Below are 14,721 nucleotides of genomic sequence, written 5' to 3'. Positions count from 1 at the left end.
AAATTCAGCTAAAGATGGCTTGTTTGGCACACAAAGCCCTCCATTTCAAAACCCCCAGATACCTAGCGCAAAACTTGAACTATCAGGGGGTGGTAGACCCTCTTGAAGTGCGAACTCTTTCCTCTTGAAACCACAAATCTATAGAAAATAAAAAGAACCTGCCAACGAGCCTTCTTCGGCACTGCCCCGAACTCTCTTCCACCGTAAGGACGCAGACTCTCCTCCACGGCTGCTTTCCAAATGGAAGATAAAAGATTCCTAATGAACAAGTTCTTACCTTAAATGGGTTATGATCATCCATTCGAAGTCTCTGATCCTACAACTGTTCGACCTTCATTTGATGCTACTCTTCTGTAACTTACCGTTTGCCCCCATCTTAGCTCGCTATATATTAGCCGTTGCATTATTCTCCTTTTACCCCTTTGTATGGTAATTTCATGTTTGTTATGCTTTTGTTGATATTGCACTTCCTTCTATCTTTTTGTAAAGCACTCTGATAACCTTCGGGATCTTGTTTGCGCTATATAAAACTTCATAGATAAAATAAATAAATTGATGTTGTCTATTCTGGAGGAATGTCACTATTGCAGCCAGATGTAATCGTATGGAAGTGTACGCTAAATTGGACCGTTGTAGATGTAACAAATAATGTTTTGTACAGAAGCATCGAGCGGGTTGATGTGGTTGTTATTACAGTATATTACATACCACTTCCACTTTGCTGCATAGCAGGCTCTTGTAGCAGGATGCCTAGCCTCTTTGATAATATTCATGCAGATTGGTGGTAAATTAAGATAGCCAAACTTTAAGTCTACAGGAGCCAGGTCGCAAGATTAAGTTGACTGGGGTCCGGATGTCTTATGTCTCCTAAGCTCTGTGTGAGAAGATTTGGTGTAAGACGTCGATTTTGGTGAGGAACTACTGAGAGTTCCAATAGGGTTGTAAACCATGGTTGCCATGCCCATGTGGGAACAACAAGGATTATTTTGAGTTTCTGAACCACTAATGGCATGAGTGGTAGAGGCGGAAAAGCGTAAGCAAATATCCCTGACCAATTCATCCATAGTGCATTGCCTTTGGACAATTGGGGTGGATAGCTAGACGCGAAGTTTGCCCATTTTGTGTTTTGGTATGTGGGAACGGGTCTATGTGAGGGACTCCCCAATGGTGAGCGTATGGATGAAGTACCTGAGGGTAGAGTTCCCATTTGTGTATTTGCTGTCTCTGCTGAGGAGATCTTCAATCTGGTTGTTGACTCCTGGGAGATCTTCCGCTAGGAGATAAAGTTTGTACTGAATAGCCCACCTACCTCCAGATGTCTTGGGTCAAGCAGGACAGTTGGAGAGAAAGTCCCCCTCTGTTTTTGTATGTAATACATAGCTGTTACGTTGTAACGCTTTGAGTGCTAGGAATATTGCAAGCAGCTCTAGGTTATTGTTGAGAAGAGACATCTGTTGTTGGCTCCACAAGCCTTGCACTGTGTGCTGTTGTAGATGAGCTCCCCAGCCAGGGAGGGACACCAAGGGCAGAATTTAAAGGGAGTTCGTTCCACCAACTGCAGGTCGACCCGACGCGGTTAGGCCTGAAGGTCTTCCACAAACTTTCCACTCGAACGATTACCTTAAGTAATTATGATACGAGATAGAAAGGGAGACTCAATTTAAAACAATGCCGTCGAGAGTGAGTATCTTGTGAGCTGAGGGAAACCCGAAGGAACGGTGTCGAACCGGAGCGCAACAATATACATCCAATCCCGATGGCAGAAAAAAACAATCTAACAAGGGAGTCGAGGCCCATGCACACTATCTCCGAAAGGAGGAGTCACCTACCTTGTGACTGGAAAGACTTGTTGGAAGAAAAAGACACTGCAAACATCCGGACCCAACACTAGATGGTGATCTATGCACAGCTTATAATCTACAGCAAATATGCCTCGAACATACTGTTATTACTTTTGTGATGAAATATAACTCATTATGACATGAATTCACTAATGGTTTTTATACATCTTTTTGAACATGTCTTGAATCTCAGGTAAAATCCATTCACCCTAGGCTAACCTATGTGAAACACTCATGCCCTAGCAAACATCTCCTGTTCTAAATGTGCCTTAAACACACTAAAAGTGCAGAGATGAAATCTATTAAATAATCTAGCAACTGCCAGTTGCTCAGTGTAGCAAACCACTGCATTGCTTTATAGCGCACTAGTCAACCTCAGATTAGACCCAGCCATGTGAAATTCAGCCTGGGTCCAGATCCAATGAGGCCAGTCCAGCCTGAACTACCAAGCCGGGTCATCAGTGAACCAGCAAACAAGCAACCCAAGATCGGTTTCTGCCTTCCTAGGTCTCTTCAATTAGATGCAGCTTGGTACCAGTGCACAGTGAGCGAAAAAAACATCTTGCAATCTCTTCCCCTCTAAATGCCTGACTTAAAAGACCCAACTAGGCCAAAACTAGCCTGGGTTGCTGGTGTTCCAGTTCCGAGATCACCTAGCTTGGCCATGTGTTTGAGAAATCTTTTGAGATACAATGGGTTCTTCAGTACTGCAAATAAGGTGAAGAGATAAGATAACGTCACATAAAAAATAATTCCATTTCAGCAGAAACGTGATGTTTAGTTTTTTTGTTTTAAAAAAACCATCAGCAGTTTTAAAAAGCACAAAGGATATTTTTAGTACAGACTGCATTTGCTTCGATCAAATGTTCCACATTCAGATACTGGTGTCAAAATGTTTGGAGTGGCATCAACTATGTCGGAGACAATACCCAGCCATTTGTTTTTTTCACACAGCAGATATTTAGAATCAGTACAGATAAAAAAAAGAAAAAAGAATGCAGCATAGATTATTCTATTTACCTTTGCAATTGGATTCTTTTTGGAATTATCCTGCTCTTCATAAATGCTTACAGGAGGTATGATCCATTCACGTTTTTGTCTCGCAAAAACATTGTTCCGGGATAGAGGACTCTTTGCTCTTCTTACAACCTATAACAACAAAAAACTTTAAACATTCAAATAATCACCATGACGCTTAGTTAGCATTATGCATTACAGTATCGCAATTTCAATATATCATTACAGGAAAGCTACTAACAATGTTTATGAAACCACAACACCTGCCTACATAGAATTATACTTCACATTGGCTTCGAATTGAAAAGTGGCATCCTGTGCCCCATAACAGATTCCACCATGGAAGAGCTGGATATAAACTGAAAGACTGATGCATATACTCACAAACTTTAGCCTCCGGTGGACTTCCCTAACAGAAAGATAACCACACGGTATGGCTTCCTGTTTATAATTTTTCATTTACAAAATATTGAAATTCGCCATTTGGCTAGGAAATGTTAGCGTAGTGTATTCTGTAAAGAAAGGAATAAAACAACACTTGAAAGTGACCTTCTATATTCTTTCATAACATCAACAAGCTTTGAAATTCTGGAGAATAAATCCTGGCTGAAAGACATCTACATGCCCTCCAAATACATTTCCTATCTAAAAGTGGCAACTTAAAAATCGTTTCCTAAAACAACCTCCTGCAACCGAGGGTAGTGCCTGCATATTTTGGCTAGCACAGTACCACATCCAGTTAATGGCCATCTTGCCAGTCAACTGGTCAGACCACCAATAGATCCTCCCCAATGCAAATAAACGTTTCACTACAAAATACAAAACCTTAACTACAACACTAGAAAATGCCGTCAAAATCCATGAATGGAATCTGCCATAAAGCCTCAACCTATCCCACTTGAACATGCACCCTTTCCTCAGTTTTCGCAGCAACGTTTTCAATACATTTCGAATAAATCTCAATAGGAACCATGAAGGACCTTAATTGGTCTTTGTATTGAGATCAAGGGGATCTGATGGCATCGAGAAAATCTTTTAGATCTCACCCAATCAGCCGAAATAATGTGTCTTTGGCTAAAGTAAGGCCCACCTCAAGGGGTCTGTCTAAAGTCTGTTTTAGAACTTGATTGTGCTATTATACCATTATATCATCTTGAAAATTGATGGTGTTGGACAAATCCTTGATAACCTCAGCCATCATCTACTGAAGACACTTGCTGCCGATGACATTCCAAACTGCATTAGCGTAAATTTAAATGTGCTTTGCATAGTATTAAACAAAGTAAAATTCTTAGGGTATTCATATAAACAAATCGGATAGCATGCACTCTTTAAATCTAATTTTGCTAAAATATATGTCACCACTAGACAAAAAGATCAATTCTTTAATGTTGAGTAAGGGAAAATTATCAGTGACATATTCTCAAGTCCACAAACAATCTCAACCAGCTATCAGCCTTCTTACTAATCACAACCGGCGAAACCTAACTTGAATCTTCCACGGTTTCCATAATTCTCTCATTTAGCATGGAATCAAGCATTTTTAACCTCCTCCCAGCTACTATAGGGACCTTCCTTAACTGGCACAGCCCCACGATAGACAATTATTTTATGAACATATTCATTTAGTAGCCCAGGTTTCTCCCTGAACACCCCTTTCGTACCACCAAGAATGTCATCAACACTCATTTCATCCTCCATCAGCTCTCGGTTGGGAGCCATTGGATTAAAGACAATCTGTAAATCGTACTGCCGCATCTAACCAAATATTGGTGGTCCACTCTGCAATAATAACAATCCCTTCTTTTTCTCCAGTCAGAAATCCTATGGCAATGAGCCGTGGCTTGGGCACCATAATCATCTGAAGCAAGGAGCTGTCACTTCGGTTGAGGAAAATTGGATCTAGCAGCTATCTGAGCCCTAGTCGGAGTGCTGTTGGCCTCTGGCAGCGTGAGAAGGAGACTGCATGGGACGTTAATCGCCCGAAGCAGAGCTACATCAGTGCAGTCATTCAGCCTGGTCCTTGCGGCAGAGGGGACCAGAGGCTTTTACCACGAAAGCAGATGTGCCACAGGAGCTGGACAGACACCCCCCACAATCATGTCCCCATACAGCGCTTTTTCCTCTGCTATTTTAAACTAGAAATGGAGACCCCAAGGAAGCCACGCCCCCTCTGTAAAGAGGTGCAGCAAACCCACAAGAGCAGAGGACCCAACCTGGGGACATTGGTGATCGCGACTGCTTGCGGGGGCGAGGAGAAGGAAAAGGTTTCCCCCACTGAACCCCAGAGGAGGTAAAGGTGCAGAAAATCTGGTCCAGGCCGGCTCTAAATACTGCGCCACCAGGGCAGGAAGCCCATTAGAGGAGGCCTAGTACCTACGAGTGACAACCTGCCCACCGGGAGAGCCTATAAACCCACAGGTGTAGCTTAAGGCAGGGGCAGACATACCCAGGTATTTATACGATTGTCGCCTCCACAGGGCAATTCCGTGGTGCATAATAAGCCTCCCAAAACTAAGCAATCTAACAGGATGGATAAATATGCATTTAGGGGAGGGCGTTCCCTGAAAGTGGAGACCACAACAGAACCTGGAATGTGCTTGGGGGTGGGGGGAGGAGAGACAGGAGACCCCATACTTAAGGAGTAGAAACCAGCTATCAAAGACTCTAGGGACGCCTTGGATATTAAAATCAATACTGTGGCAGTAGACATCTCTCTTTTACCTGCCAATGTGGGAAAAGTAGAGTACATACAGCAGTGACAAATCTACTTGAACATGATGAATCCATTAAGACCTTGGTATGTTAGGTTAGTTTAATTTAGTATGGTGCACAAATCCCGCCTGTAGGGGTATCTTGGCAATGAGGACATCGGCAACAAAAAAGGTGCATAACACGTACTTAAATCAAATCAGTCTATAGTAATTTCTTCCATTTGATGTAATCAGTACACGTATGGATATAAAATAGTAATTTATTCCAGTAAGTGGGGCCAGATACAAGAAAGACCTGCCATAGCACCTTGACCAGCGTATGCAAGCGTGGTAAGTGAAGCTTTATCCATGGATCGCAACCTCCTGACTGTATAATAAAGTTTAAGCTTCTGGCATAAGTAGCGAGGACCTTTCCACATTAAAGCTTTTTGGGTTAAACAGACTTTAAATATTTGACAGGTAGCCTGAGTAGCATTATTGAAAGTGAGGTAGAAGCAGATCTCGAGGTAAGATTACAAATGAGGCGTACTGCTGTATTTTGTACGACCTGTAATTTGGACAGTAACGTCTTTACCATAGTCCAGCCTGCTTACAATGAGAGTCTGCACCAAGGTTTCCCAGCCGCAAGCAGGAGAACAGGAAGTGCTTTCCTCAGTAGGTGCATCATAGAAAAGCAGGTACCCGTTGTGGAAAGGATCTGCTCTTTGATTGTTAGAGCTTGGTCTAGCCAAATGCAAAGATATTTTGCAACCTAACTGGGAGTAGGGGCATTGCCTAGTACAGAAGGCCATTAATCAGGGGTCTAGAGTTGTTGGACTTTCCCAAAAAGCATGATCTCTGTCTTTTCTGTATTTAACTGAAGATAGTTATTTGACTTCCACTCTGCTATCACTTTCATCCCTGTGGAGAAGCGATCCTACACTTTGCGTCTTTGTCAAAGGAGTTGACCAGCTAAGTATCGTCAGCATAAAGACAACATTTCAAAAACAAAGGATTTGATGATCTTTGCAAGGTAGGCCACATATATGTTAAATAAGGTGGGGCTCAAACAGGATCCCCGAGGGACCCCATTGTCCATCCCCATGGTCCGCGACTTGAAAGCACTCAACAAGAAGACTTGAGATCTATTTTTCAAAAAGTCTTAGAACCATTCTAAGGCTGTTCCATAAATGCCTTTCTCGTTCAGCTTTTGAAGAAACCTAGCACGTGACATAGGGTCTAAAGCTAGGGACATGTCTAGACACACAATCATAGATGGAGTGTTGACATCCAGAGAACATCTTATGGAGTCTATTGCGGCAACCAAGAAAGTCTCAGTGCTGTGTTCACATCAGAACCTAGACTGTGGTGGATCTAGATTTTGTTTTCTTCAAGGTAGTCTGTCAGCTGATTATTAATTTGACCTTCCAACAGCTTACTTAGAAGTGGAAGCAATGAATTGGGCTAGTAGTTCTTGAGAATTGAAGAGTCTACATTAGCCTTTTTAGGTCGCGCCTAGGCAGCGCAGGCATCGTCTCTTCAAGACTGCTGTATCTTGTCTGTGGGGAAAGTGCACACCCAGGTCCATTCGCATTGCTGCCACTGGTTCTTTGTGGTGCCTCTTGTAAATGTGTGTTTTTTATTGGTCACTTAGTTGTATTTATCCCTCCTTTCATTGCTTGGTTTCCTCCCATGCAGACCTCCACTGTTACATGTACCCTTATTCTATTCTTAATGAATGTATTGGTCAGTGTTCCATTTCTTTTTTTGGTTTGGCTTGCTTTCAGCTTTAGAATTGCGACACAGAAACTCGCGTCAAAATGAAACGCAAGTTCATCATCCAGCCGCTACTTTGCTCCCTCATCCTCGCAGCACCCCAGGATTGTCCTTTTTTCGCTGCCCATGTTTCGCTTGCAGGTCCTCCTAGATTTGTTACGGTTTGGCTTTACTGCACAACTACTAGTCGTCGTTCTGAGGATTTGTTTATTTTAGATTAGTCTTTGTGGGAGATTTGTTTATGGTCTGATTCAGCAACTGCACAATGTGCATGTTCAAGCAGCTTGCTTGGGTTGCCCAGAAACCAGCTGAAGGAGCTCAGCGCAGGGTTCCTGTCCATTTCTGGGAGACAGAGCAAATGCTGGAAGCAGGGAACCTCGGCACCAATAACAGCAAGACAGTCCTCTGAGATCACATTTGTAGTGTGTGGAGGGAGTGCCTGGGACTAGTGTGCACTGTAGTCTTCAAGAAGCTTCTGTTGCTAAACACTGTCTTTCAAACTTTCGAGCAGAATTTGCTGTGTCGACAGTTGAGGGCAAGCTTTGTTCTGCCAATCACAGTTTGTGTTGCTTCTTCAGTGGTGAGCAAAGTTCCAGGTTTTAATAACCAACGCATATGACCATTACAGCAAAACTACACATCATTGTTGAAGGTCGTTCCTGGCTCTTTAGCAAGCAAACGATGAAGACTTGTGAGTGGCTTGCTGGATTACAACCAGATGGGAACAAAAACGTGGGTGGGAGTGGACAGGTAGATCAAAGAGCCTGGAGGGGAGGGGGCAGAAAGAGGGACGGCCATCAACAATTAGGACACTGGACTTGAGTCGCAAAAAGAACAACTGATGGGCAGAATGCGGATCAATGTCAAACATTCACCCCAGTACAGTGACCTGGGCCTAAATCCATCGTTTTTTGCTCCCCATGCCATTCCAGTTTAAACCCAGCCATATGCAAATCAGTCTTGACCCTGTTGCCCATGGGAACAGTCCAGCCCGAATTGCCAGGTCAGGTTCTCCCCAGACCGGATACAAGCATCCTAAGACCAGTTTCAGGGTGTCACCCCTCATCAGCCAAGACTTGAGAGGATCTGGGATGAAGATGATATGACTATAGTAGAGCGGAGGCGGGTAGTTTACCATCGACATGGTGTGATACATTGGAAGAATTGGTGAGGGAGAGGAACGCAGTATACGAGACACCCAAGGTACATGAGTTTCCATGTATAGGGAAGAGGGAATTACCTTTATGACCTGGAATCAGATGAAAGGAGGGATGGTGTCACAGTTCTTAAATAGACATAATCCGGATATCGTCCTGCTACATGAGCCTCACCTGGTAGAACACAACTGTGCCTTACTGGAAACGGGTGGATATAAAGTCCTGGGACACTCTGGGCCCTCTACCAGGCCTTAGGTTGTTCGAATCCTGGCTTTATGATCTCTCCTGCTTCAGGTCCACAAAACATAGATAGTTCAGAGGGTTGTTTTGCAGCACCGACGACACTTGGAATGGGGAAAGTTAGCAGAGGTCTAGTGGTACCTTCCACCAGATCTCAAAACTCACACTGACTAAGTTAGGAGACTGGCTATCTGGAGTACAGGACATGACTTGTAGGCGGGGGCTTTAATCTGATGAGAAGAGTGGGACCGGCTGACCAGGGGCGAAGGGAGGGGTACATGCCTGCAGACCTTTGTGGACACAATGCAACTGAAAGACAATGGGCCTGATGGACATGTGGAGGTAGACACAAAGCAATTTTAGACAGTACTCCTATATGCAGGGTGTGTCTGGCACAATATTAAGGCTAGATTACCTGCTGACCCCATGGAACAAGAGGGGTTGAGATTCTGAGAAACTAGAAACTGAATGGAATCTTGATCCATGGGAATTTACGGACTGGTGCACAAAATGCTTTCTAGGATCAGCAACAGAACACTACTTTAAAGTAAACAGCACATCAGTTTAGTCCAGGACCTGTGGTGGGAGGGTATTTAGGACAGTGCCAAGAAACTCCTGATCTCGAAAATAGCAGGGAAAACAACAGTAGTATACCAAGGTAGTTACGGACTACAGCTACAGTAGTAGGCCTCAAACATAAATTATGCCAGTGGGAGTTTGATAATCTGGCGAGCCCCAGCCCAGCTTTGACACACCGGATCACGCATGTGAGGGATCAATACAGGAGAATAGAGGAAGAGGAGGCTGATGTACAATATAGCGCTATCCAGTATAGCGCTCCATGAAGAGGGAAATAGAGCAGGGAGATTGTTGGCATAGTTAGCCCGTAGAGATGAGTTGTTGGTGTATAGTCGGGAGAGAGGTTGAGGCGAGGAGGGCAGTGTCGAGGGCAGTGGCCATGGCAGAGATGGGTGAAGCCTTTGTGGCTCATCTCACTGAATTATTTAGAACCAAGATGGTGGAAACAGCAGAGGAGTGCAGGAGGTTTCTGGCGATATCCCAACTCCAGTGTTAGAAGAGTACAACAAAATGGTGCTAGACTGTCTTTAGAGCTCAAGAAGTCAGAGAAGCCATTAGATAGATAAAGAGAGGTGAAAGCTTCTGGCCTTAATGAGTTTCCACCCAAATTTTTCAAATGCTTGGCAGGAAAGATTACAGGCCTGCTCCTACATATGTGGTGTGAAGCACAGCAGATGGAGTGCCTCCTGAGCGATCTTCGAACAGCCAAGATTGTACTTATAAATCAGGCAGGTGTTGCCAGCAGAGCAGAGTGTCTCTTACAAGCCAATGGCTCACCTAAACGTGAAAGTGAAACTCCTGGCAAAATACAAGTTGATAGCCCCGGACAAACTATTTCTTTTGCCCCCAAAGGTCCACAAGACAAAACCTATGAAGGTTATTTGGCTACATGGCCAGAAGCAAAACCTTTTGAGAACCAGCAAAACTCCTGCCTTAGACACCGAAAAGGCATTTTATTCCACAGAGGACCATATTTGATAGCGACACTATAGAGATTCAGATTTGGGACAGAATGTATGGCATGATTAGGCTCCTCAGTGCGAAACCCTTGCGAGGGTTAAGGTCAATGGAGAGCTTTCCAAAGAATCTGAGCCGGAACAGGGGACAAGGCAGGTATGTCTGCTCTCCCTCCTGCATTGGTTCTCAAACCTCTTGCAAACTGAGTGCAAGTGCCTCTGAAGAGGTTCTGGAGATTCTTGAGGCTGCACACTAACTAAGGGAGGTCTGTGGCATTCACCAGGTGGATTGGGAGTGCCAGATACAGTGGACACGAGGAGTTTTCATACTTGTGAGTATACCTGATGCTGGACCCAGCCGAGTACCAGCAATGTAAAATAGACAGGGTACTAAGACTAATACAAATCAGATGTGAGGGACAGGCAGAAGCTAGCGATCTCACTAGTGGGCAGACTGCCACTGCAAAAACATATCTCCCTCCCCTAGTTTCTATATATGCTGCAAAACACAATGTATAAACAAGCATTTGAAATGCAATAGGTCTCGCATTAGGAAAGTTTGAGGTATTGGTATGGCAAATGACAAATATTTTATTTATGTGTTGGTATTGAAAGAAGGGAAATTACTAGCTTTGTCATTTACAATATTTTTAACTTTTGCAAACGTGACACCTATAGCATTCTAATGCGATATGTGTTGTATTTACATGACTTTGAAGTATTAATATTACAAATAACAATGGCTTTTGTTTTAATAATTAATACTTAAATAAAAGTTATTGTAATGTATAATGGCAATAGCTTAAACTTTTGTAAATAACTTATGGGAAGATTATGTTCAGTGTATTTTACTGTGATGAAAATCCAAGAGCAGAAGTGAAATATTAACATTATTTTGTAACATTTCTAATAAAGCTTAAAACATTGAGAGAACATATTAGTACCAGTTGTTGTTGATTGGTTGCAAAGATGTGATGCCGTGGCCTTCAGTGATGCCGTGGCCTTCAGTGATGCCGTGGCCTTCAGTGATGCCGTGGCCTTCAGTGATGCCGTGGCCTTCAGTGATGCCGTGGCCTTCAGTGCTGCCGTGGCCTTCAGTGCTGCCGTGGCCTTCAGTGCTGCCGTGGCCTTCAGTGCTGCCGTGGCCTTCAGTGCTGCCGTGGCCTTCAGTGCTGCCGTGGCCTTCAGTGCTGCCGTGGCCTTCAGTGCTGCCGTGGCCTTCAGTGATGCCGTGGCCTTCAGTGATGCCGTGGCCTTCAGTGATGCCGTGGCCTTCAGTGATGCCGTGGCCTTCAGTGATGCCGTGGCCTTCAGTGATGCCGTGGCCTTCAGTGATGCCGTGGCCTTCAGTGATGCCGTGGCCTTCAGTGATGCCGTGGCCTTCAGTGATGCCGTGGCCTTCAGTGATGCCGTGGCCTTCAGTGATGCCGTGGTCTTCAGTGATGCCGTGGCCTTCAGTGATGCCGTGGCCTTCAGTGCTGCCGAGTGAAGCCGTGGCCTTCAGTGCTGCCGAGTGAAGCTGTGGCCTTCAGTGCTGCCGAGTGATGCTGTGGCCTTCAGTGCTGCCGAGTGATGCTGTGGCCTTCAGTGCTGCCGAGTGATGCTGTGGCCTTCAGTGCTGCCGAGTGATGCTGTGGCCTTCAGTGCTGCCGAGTGATGCTGTGGCCTTCAGTGCTGCCGAGTGATGCTGTGGCCTTCAGTGCTGCCGAGTGATGCTGTGGCCTTCAGTGCTGCCGAGTGATGCTGTGGCCTTCAGTGCTGCCGAGTGATGCTGTGGCCTTCAGTGCTGCAGAGTGGTGCTGTGGCCTTCAGTGGTGCAGAGTGGTGCTGTGGCCTTTAGTGGTGCAGAGTGGTGCTGTGGCCTTTAGTGGTGCAGAGTGGTGCTGTGGCCTTTAGTGGTGCAGAGTGGTGCTGTGGCCTTTAGTGGTGCAGAGTGGTGCTGTGGCCTTTAGTGGTGCAGAGTGGTGCTGTGGCCTTTAGTGGTGCAGAGTGGTGCTGTGGCCTTTAGTGGTGCAGAGTGGTGCTGTGGCGTTGACTGGTGCTGTGGCGTTGACTGGTGCTGTGGCGTTGACTGGTGCTGTGGCGTTGACTGGTGCTGTGGCGTTGGAGGGTGGCGTTGGAGGGTGGCGTTGGAGGGTGGCGTTGGAGGGTGGCGTTGGAGGGTGGCGTTGGAGGGTGGCGTTGGAGGGTGGCGTTGGAGGGTGGCGTTGGAGGGTGGCGTTGGAGGGTGGCGTTGGAGGGTGGCGTTGGAGGGTGGCGTTGGAGGGTGGCGTTGGAGGGTGGCGTTGGAGGGTGGCGTTTGAGTATTGTGAGGGTGTGAGGGTGAGTGAGGGTGTGTAAGGATTAGGGTGTGATGGTGTGTGAGGGTGTGACGATGTGTGGGTGAGGGTGTGTGTAGGTGAGGGGGTGTGTGGGTGAGGGGGTGTGAGGGTGATTGAGGGTGTTAGCGTTGTGAGAGGGGTAAGGGTGTGAGGGTGAGTGAGGGTGTGTGAGGATGTGGGTGTGAGGGTGTGATGGTGAGTGATGGTGTGTGAGGGTGAGGGGGTGAGGTCTGAGGGTGAGTGAGGATGTGAGGGTATGTGAGGGTGATAGGGTGAGGTGATGGTGGGTAAGAGGGTGAGAGGGTGTGTGATGGTGTGAGAGGATAAGTGAGGGTGGGTGAGGATAAGTGAGGGTGGGTGAGGATAAGTGAGGGGGTGTGAGGGTGAGGGGTTGTGAGGGTGAGGGGGTGTGAGGGTGAGGGGGTGTGAGGGTGAGGGGGTGTGAGGGTGAGGGGGTGTGAGGGTGAGGGGGTGTGAGGGGGTGAGTGAGGGTGAGGGGGTGAGTGAGGGTGAGGGGGTGAGTGAGGGTGAGGGGGTGAGTGAGGGTGAGGGGGTGAGTGAGGGTGAGGGGGTGAGTGAGGGTGAGGGGGTGAGTGAGGGTGAGGGGGTGAGTGAGGGTGAGGAGTGAGTGAGGGTGAGTGAGGGTGAGGGGGTGAGTGAGGGTGAGGGGGTGAGTGAGGGTGAGGGGGTGAGTGAGGGTGAGGGGGTGAGTGGGGGTGAGGGGGTGAGTGGGGGTGAGTGAGGGTGAGAGGGTGAGTGAGGGTGAGTGAGGTTGAGGGGGTGTGAGGTTGAGGGGGTGTGAGGGTGTGTGAGAGTGGGATGTGTGGGTGAGGGTGTGAGGGTGAGTGAGGGTGTGTGGGTGAGTGAGGGTGTGTGGGTGAGTGAGGGTGTGTGGGTGAGTGAGGGTGTGTGGGTGAGTGAGGGTGTGTGGGTGTGTGGGTGAGTGAGGGTGTGTGGGTGGGTGAGGGTGTTTGAGGGTGGGTGAGGGTTGTGCACAGAGGAGACGCAATTGCTGGGACTTTTCTGGTAAAATACTTGATGAGAACCCAGGCCAGTATAATGCTGTCTTCTGCATGCAAGTCTGGGAAGTCATGGTGTATTCGGCATTGGTGCAAGTACGGTGAAAAACGGAGCAATTGCTGGGACTTTTCTGCTCTTAACTAAAACAAGCACTGGCGTTGCCAATAGGTCTCGCAGTAGGAAAGTTTGAGCTATTACAATTGCAAATAACAATGCCTTTTATTTTTGTTTTCATTTTAAAAACATAAAGGGCTTTGTCATTTACAAAGCCAATAGCTCCAACTTTCCTACTGCGAGACCTATTGTGCACTGCACAGTGTGGGTGAAAGTGGCACTGCGTGTGTGTGAGTGGCTTTAAGTGAGTGGCGCTGCGTGGGTGAAAGTGGCGCTGTGGGGGTGAGTGGCGCTGCGGGGGTGAGTGGCGCTGCGGGGGTGAGTGGCGCTGCGGGGGTGAGTGGCGCTGCGGGGGTGAGTGGGGTTGCGGGGATGAGTGGGGTTGCGTGGGTGAGTGGGGTTGCGTGGGTGAGTGGGGTTGCGTGGGTGAGTGGGGTTGCGTGGGTGAGTGGCGTTGCTTGGGTGAGTGTGGCACTGCGTGGGTGATAGTGGGGTTGCGTGGATGAGTGGGGTTGCGTGGATGAGTGGGGTTGCGTGGATGAGTGGGGTTGCGTGGATGAGTGGGGTTGCGTGGATGAGTGGGGTTGCGTGGATGAGTGGGGTTGCGTGGATGAGTGGGGTTGCGTGGATGAGTGGGGTTGCGTGGATGAGTGGGGTTGCGTGGATGAGTGGGGTTGCGTGGATGAGTGGGGTTGCGTGGATGAGTGGGGTTGCGTGGATGAGTGGGGTTGCGTGGATGAGTGGGGTTGCGTGGATGAGTGGGGTTGCGTGGATGAGTGGGGTTGCGTGGATGAGTGGGGTTGCGTGGATGAGTGGGGTTGCGTGGATGAGTGGGTTGCGTGGATGAGTGGGGTTGCGTGGATGAGTGGGGTTGCGTGGATGAGTGGGGTTGCGTGGATGAGTGGGGTTGCGTGGATGAGTGGGGTTGCGTGGATGAGTGGGGTTGCGTGGATGAGTGGGGTTGCGTGGATGAGTGGGGTTGCGTGGATGAGTGGGGTTGCGTGGAT

The 14,721-nt window shown here is 47.3% G+C and overlaps 1 protein-coding gene across 1 annotated transcript in view; it reads right to left on the bottom strand.

Moving 5' to 3' along the window:
• The window catches only part of LOC147724096 (desmoglein-2-like), a 396,529-nt gene that overhangs the window by 227,054 nt on the left and 154,754 nt on the right, over window positions 1-14,721 (bottom strand). Inside the window, exon 3 of the mRNA XM_086965676.1 lies at window positions 2,862-2,990. Within this exon, the coding sequence (XP_086821802.1) occupies window positions 2,862-2,990 (129 nt within the window). The remainder of the gene's footprint in view (window positions 1-2,861; window positions 2,991-14,721) is intronic.

Source organism: Lissotriton vulgaris, chromosome 4_1, assembly GCF_964263255.1.
Source record: "Lissotriton vulgaris chromosome 4_1, aLisVul1.2, whole genome shotgun sequence".
NCBI lineage: Eukaryota > Metazoa > Chordata > Amphibia > Caudata > Salamandridae > Lissotriton > Lissotriton vulgaris.
This window is presented reverse-complemented; position numbering and strand designations above follow the sequence as displayed.